The sequence below is a fragment of the Tachysurus vachellii genome, chromosome 23 (genome assembly GCF_030014155.1).
Source record: "Tachysurus vachellii isolate PV-2020 chromosome 23, HZAU_Pvac_v1, whole genome shotgun sequence".
Taxonomy (NCBI): Eukaryota; Metazoa; Chordata; class Actinopteri; order Siluriformes; family Bagridae; genus Tachysurus; species Tachysurus vachellii.
Window position 1 is genome coordinate 3,581,994 of NC_083482.1, and position 6,493 is coordinate 3,588,486.

At 39.0% G+C, this 6,493-nt stretch overlaps 2 protein-coding genes across 2 annotated transcripts; both read right to left on the bottom strand.

The window, feature by feature from the left end:
* Window positions 1-264: 264 nt before the first annotated feature.
* Window positions 265-3,595, bottom strand: LOC132838491 (B-cell receptor CD22-like). Its single transcript, XM_060858817.1, has 4 exons — window positions 3,571-3,595; window positions 3,260-3,487; window positions 2,839-3,054; window positions 265-554 (listed from the first exon to the last, which is right to left on the bottom strand). Exons 1-4 carry the CDS (start codon window positions 3,593-3,595, stop codon window positions 265-267), a joined length of 759 nt encoding a protein of 252 aa, XP_060714800.1.
* A 458-nt stretch (window positions 3,596-4,053) lies between these two features.
* Window positions 4,054-5,775, bottom strand: LOC132838492 (sialoadhesin-like). Its single transcript, XM_060858818.1, has 4 exons — window positions 5,756-5,775; window positions 4,904-4,966; window positions 4,404-4,736; window positions 4,054-4,313 (listed from the first exon to the last, which is right to left on the bottom strand). Exons 2-4 carry the CDS (start codon window positions 4,962-4,964, stop codon window positions 4,054-4,056), a joined length of 654 nt encoding a protein of 217 aa, XP_060714801.1. The 5' UTR covers window positions 4,965-4,966; window positions 5,756-5,775.
* Window positions 5,776-6,493: the final 718 nt, after the last annotated feature.

Here is a 6,493-nt window from a genome sequence, read left to right on the forward strand (position 1 = left end):
TGGAGAACTCATATGCCAACATGAAACAGAATAGAGTATGGTATGGTAGATTGTAAGCAAGCAAAAGTGATTTAATTCTTTGTGTCAGGGCTTTTTTAGTCTGGACCTTATGTGCTGCAAGGCTGAGCTGCATTACTGAAAGGTTTAGTGCATGCCACACTAACAAGTATTTTCACATAATATGTAGCATGAATGCATTTAAATCAAGGCATGACACTTACATAACATACATACTGTAGGAACATTGGTATGAAGCAAAAATAACTAAAAACTTTGGTACCTACATAACACATCCAAGAGTTTTGGTGTAGATTTGTGGTGTCCCAGCTGGTTGTGAACAGTGCAGTAGTACAGTCCTCTGTGCTGGGAGCTGATCTCACTGATGCTGTAATTCTGGTCTGTTATCAGCAGTGTGTCTGCAGCTGAACTCTGTTTAAACCAGGAGTAGGTGAGAACAGGAGGGTTTGCATCACTGCTACAGCTCAGAGTCACTGAATCCCCCTCTACTGTGTCTCCAGAGGGAAGAAACACGGCTGTGGTGTTTTTAGGGGAATCTGATTGGAAAATGATAAAGAATTACATATTAATTAATTAATTCATTCATTCATTTTTACCACTTATCCGAACTACCTACCCATCTGCCAACCCATCACAGGGCACACACACACTCTCATTGACTCACGCAATCACACACTACAGACAATATTCCAGAGATTCCAATCAACCTACCATGCATGTCTTTGGACTGGGGAGGAAACCGGAGTACCCGGAGGAAACCCCCGAGGCACAGGGAGAACATGCAAACTCCACACACACAAGGTGGAGGCGGGAATTGAACCCCCAACCCTGGAGGTGTGAGGCAATCGTGCTAACCACTAAGCCACCGTGTCCCCCTACATATTAATTACATTAGACAATTTATCTATAATTTAGACACAATAACATACCTATATCAGGTGTTATGTACCCCATCCTGTTTGGGAATAAGAGTATTATGGTGAAGAGGAATTGAATAGACCCCACTGAAAGCTTAAAAAAGTGAGGTATGATATCTTGGGTAACAGTCATGTAATGGACAATTTAAGACAGACTCTTGCAATGAAAACTAACTTTGGAGATGTGGGATGTCACTTTGCTGGCAGGAAAATTAACCTCAGTTCATGTGTGAGATGGAAATAAGTGGAGATGTATTTAACACACACATGAAAGGACTCTATTGGTGAAGGAAGAGGTGCCTAGTGGCACCTTCTGAGTATAGCTCCTAATTGAATTGAGAGGTGTAGGAGAGCCAGATGTTCTGCAGCATCAAGCTGCTTTTTGATGAGGCCATGGAAAAAGACATAAAGGTGGCCAATAAAGGAGGGAGATCTGACCTATACAAGGGATGTTGCTGAATGATGAACTCCTTGGAACTGGGTCCCCGTCAATCAGGTATGGGACTCAGTTGGTATGGGATGCTCAAGACTTTGAATGTGGGGTTGATCCTCCTGGATTTGAGGAACTGTAAATTTATGGCATTTGGCAGACACCCATATCCCCAGTGACTTATATTTAGTTAATTTTTTGTGCAACTTAGCAATTGAGGATTAAGGGCCTTGCTCAAGGGGCCCAGCAGTGGTGTACCTGGGATTCAAACTCATAACCTTCTGAGCATTAGTACCACAGTATAACCACTGAGCTACCACTTCCCAGCACTGATCTACCGGCTGTAATCCATAATAGACTGGCTTAATTTTAATTTTAACACCCTGAAAGGGTCCAACATTTTCAGAAGGTAATTTCTTGGAATATACGTGCAGAGGTACTGTAGATCTTTAGTAGAAAACCACACATTCTGCCTCGGAAGGACGGTGGGTCCTAATCACCTCTTGTAATTAGCAGTTTGGGTTATCTGGTGATTAAAAGCAAAGGATAAGCAAAGAAAAGTAAAGGATATTCCCTAAGGTAGGATGATAAGTCTTTCTTGTCAAAGCCAATGTCCATTTGATCTGATTCAATATAAGATGTTAGGTGTCTTGAATATACATCAAGTTCTCATGATCTGCCCCAACCAGGAACTGGTGTTTGGCCCCCTCCAACCATTGTCTCTATTCCTCTATGATTGCTTTATTCACTGTATTACCCACAACATACTTCTGTTAACTGGAATGAGACAATTGGAAAACTGGGCAAATGTGTTGTTGGTATGGCTTTTGGTTGTTACCAGCATGCCCCATGCCCACATCTGAGACATCTACCTCTGCAATAAAAAGGATGTCATAGCTAGGTAGTCTTTGAAAGGTTCCAACCAACAAATCTGACCCAATGCAAGGGCAGTAAGTGCCGCCGCTTTGTGCTGGACCAACTTGGAATTAATGCATACAGTGATTAAAAAGAAATATTTATGAGAAGCAGTGGGTAGGGATGATCTTGTGGATCAGGTAATCTATACAAGCACAAAGGTTTCCATCATTCTTCCTCTCAAAGGATATCCCCACTAATGCTTGTGAGGTGGACGGCTGGATGAACCCTAGGGAAAGTAATTTCTGAATGTGCTCCTCCATTGGTTTTTGCTTTAGAGCCTAGCATGATACAATATTGATATAACAAAGCACTCTTCTTGTGTAAGAGGGAAATGTTATCGCATAGAATTATGCATTACAACTGCTCATGATGTATATTATTATTTGGGCTTATTGACATTTAGGATCAAGGGTTAAGGACGTTGTTTAAAGAGCCAATCATGGCAACCTTGCAGTTTTTTTTTTATATCAATGTTATTGTATTTCAATATTAAATCTAACAAAAGCTGCCTGTGAGACAATGACAGAGTGAGTGAAGTTTAAAGTGAGTTCTTACAGACAGCAGGAGAGCGAAGTTCCTCATGTCCTCTTACAGCACAGGAGAAGCTGCCTCCATCCTCACTGCTGATATCCAGTTCATTTGTGTCCTGGTCAGTAACACGCTGTCCGTTCTTGTACCAGATGTAAGTGGGTTTGTTAGACAGAGTGCAGGTGGTGATGCAGCTCAGCTTCTTATTCAAGCTGTACCAGTCTGATACTGTAACCTTCAGATCTGCAAACAATAAACATGGTTTGGTCTTATTTTCAAATGTAGAATAGTCTTATAGTTAACTTAAAAGTTTCTCATGAAGCATTACCTGTGACAGACAGAGAGACTCCAGGTTCTCCGGTGTATTTTTCTGTATGATCATCAGTGTATAATCTGAACCTGTATGTTTGAGCGTCTCTCTCTCTCAGGTTAGTGATTCTCAGACTACAGTCATTCTGGGAGCTCTGTGTGTACTGCACTCGGCCCTGATACTCTTCATCCTCTCTCACATCCTCAGGCTCAAGATAAAAATTCTCTTTAATGAACCACACTGATTTTATCACTGTGTGACCTGCAGGATATTTATAAGAGCAGGAAAGATCAACTGATGTGTTTTTCAGAGCACACACACGTTCAGCAGTGTAAGTCACACCCCAACACTTTTGACCCAGTACACCTGAAACACACAAAGAGACAAAGCCCACACTTCTGAAGAAATTCATTAATGGGTGAACAAAATGTTTGAAATGTTTTAAGTACGAGCTGTGGGGTTCTCTCCACACATCCCGGTGACACTTCTTAACACTCCCTTAAGGATTTCTAAGATTTTCTCTGATTGTTTGTTGTGGTTAAAAATGCTTGATTTTGCTGCGACTATATTCAAAATGTTTTTTTTTCATCATTTTATTTTTTTCAGAAAAGGACATAAATTGCAAATATTGGATTCTTCTTTTCAATAAAGACATATTTAAAGCCTTTCTATATTTCTTATGTTTGATGTATCGAAGCTGACTTTGGCTGAACATGCCTTGTGACGACACCACAACAAAATAATGGCGGAAAATCTGATTTCAATTTATTTGTGTCCAGCAGCTTAAACAGTCAGCTGACTCCTCATGACGGCGCTTCATCTGTGTACGCTATTCAATTCAGTTCAGTTTAATTTTATTTGCGTATCGGTTTTGACACTAGACAGTGACATTCATTTTAACAAATGTAATTATTTGTACATCATGTCCACTGCTAAACTGTCAGCAGAGATTTACTCTGACACTTACACACTGGAGGAGAGCGGTGTGTACTCTCATACACCTTACAGGAGTAGCTGCCTTCATAATATAGACTGGTGGAGTAAAGTACAGTGGAGGCGTCATCTGTGTAATTGATATTCTGGTCATTCCTGTACCAGTAGAAACGGCGTGTGTTGAGTCTGCAGGTGGAGCTACAGGTCACTTTCACTTCTCTCTGTCCTACAGTGTTAGGATCCACCTTCACCTGCAAGTCTACACACAATTATGGACCAAATCACTGTAAATACATACTACATATTACACAATAATGTGTGTGTGTGTGTGTATGTATGTGTGTGTTACCTGTAACAGTCAGTTGAACTCCAGATGAAGCTGATATCCAGTCACTGCTCCATGTTTTAAATCTAAAGTTATAAACTCCAGAGTCACTCACTCTTACATTCTTCACTGTCAGACTACAGTAAGACCTCCCGGTGTTTACAGACACACGTCCTGAATATTCTGGAACTTTTTTCAGGTCTTGTGGTTCTCCTTCAGAGCTCTGGACTCGATACCACTGTCTCTCTGTGACTCTGGAGTGATAAGGTGTAAATGTACAGGGGATTTTTACTGTAGATCCAGTAACAAAACAGAGACTCTGAGAGGAGAAAGTTACACTGTGCTGAGCCTGAACTCCTGGAACACACACACACCCAAAATAGTAAGCACTTACACTCTTCTTACTTCTAAAACAATTTGGTCCATACTACACAATACACAGGCACAGAGGAATATAATGCAGCAAATTTTAATTAAAAAAATTTAACATATATTTTAAAAAAAAAAAAGGTAAAAAATCGTACCTGACAGCAGCAACAAGAGACCTGTTACTGCTGCGGAAAATGTTCTTTTCCTAATCAGCATGGCTGCAAAGACAGATTAAAGACAGATTATATTTAGTAGGATTACACTTTATATACTTTATACAGTACATGGGTATAATATATGGTTATAGAATGTTAAATACAATATACATGATACTTACATCAATGAAAAATACTAATGGAAAAGTACACAGTTAGGAAAGTTTCCATCTTACAGAAGTTTATAACTTATAACTTTGACTCATAATGTAATGGTCCTAGTGGTTAGTTTAACTGTGATACCTAAATGCATGTAATAACCATCATTAGATTATATTTCTGAACTGAATTTTACTAAAGCAACTTTTGGCTTTCTTACAGTCTGGGAAACATTATATTCTGAATAAGAATGATGAGTAAATTAGGGACAAAAAAATAAAAACAAGACCCTGAGATGACACAAACAAGGACTTTCAGAGAATCAAAACTCATCTGCATGACAGCAGATGTGATTCTGTCGTCACTCCACAGCTGTATACTATAAAGCCAGATAAAAATGACGAACATTGAAAGGATGTTCATTGAGCATCAGAGTTAATTTTTTGATTATTTATCGATTGTGAGGTGTTGAATATTTAATCGATCTACTTAATAATGAGAAAAGCATGAAATAAGATATTAAGTCAAAATAATGACATGACACTACAATGTTTAAAACTTGCAGTCCAGGGCATCTGTACTATTTGGAACAAGCATCACGTTTTTATGTCCACAATACTCTATAAACAGATTTCTGTGGCCGTAAGCACCACACACTGAATAAAAAATATAAAAAACATGAAAAAAGCTTACCTCTGTTCAAAAGAGCTCTTGTCTGTTATGTTGTTTTCATTGAAATGGAAACTTGGAGCAGATTCGCTTTGTTTCCTTCCTCATTTATTTGAATAAAAAGAATGGTTTGTTTCACAATGAGTCAAGTGAGTGAAAATGATAAAACATTTATAAAACCACAAAATAAAACTATATATAAAAACACAAACCACACAAATTAGTGGCATCTCATGTGGCAAAGATGACGTAGGCATCAATGACAAGATGACGTTGACATCAATCTGTTATGATACTTGGTCTGGTTGAAATCATGGAATTACATCAGCAGCGAAAGTTGATTCATATCCCTGTGAATACTAAGATATATCATACACATATTTCATTTATTTCACTTCATTTACAGCATTTAGCGGACGCCCTTATCCAGAGCAACTTACATTTTTTATTTTATTTTTATACAACTGAGCAATTGAGGGTTAAGGGCCTTGCTCAGGTACCCAGCAGTGGCAGCTTGGTGGACGTAGGAATCGAACTCACAACCTTCCGATTGGTAGCCCAACACCTTAAAAACTAGGCTACCACATCCCCACATATCTAATAATAGTGGAGTAAAATGAGTTATTATGAGAATCACAAGATCAAAGAAACCACATCCTGAAAGATACTTGTGTCTTAATGGGGTTTATTGAAGGCTGGAGAGTGTATAAAGGCCGTACAGGGGTTATTATATGACACAGTGCTTCTCACTCACCCCTCTTC

Bases quoted from the DNA above. Each gene is read 5' to 3' on its own strand.
- LOC132838491 (XM_060858817.1), bottom strand. From the start codon at position 3,595: ATGTGTGGAGAGAACCCCACAGCTC. The intron at 3,488-3,570 runs GTACTTAAAACA...TGTGTGTTTCAG, and splicing joins TGGAGAGAACCCCACAGCTC to GTGTACTGGGTCAAAAGTGT. The intron at 555-2,838 runs GTAAGAACTCAC...TTTTCCAATCAG, and splicing joins ACTTCGCTCTCCTGCTGTCT to ATTCCCCTAAAAACACCACA.
- LOC132838492 (XM_060858818.1), bottom strand. From the start codon at position 4,964: ATGCTGATTAGGAAAAGAACATTTTCCGCAGCAGTAACAGGTCTCTTG. The intron at 4,737-4,903 runs GTACGATTTTTT...TGTGTGTTCCAG, and splicing joins TCTCTTGTTGCTGCTGTCAG to GAGTTCAGGCTCAGCACAGT. The intron at 4,314-4,403 runs GTAACACACACA...AATTGTGTGTAG, and splicing joins AGTTCAACTGACTGTTACAG to ACTTGCAGGTGAAGGTGGAT.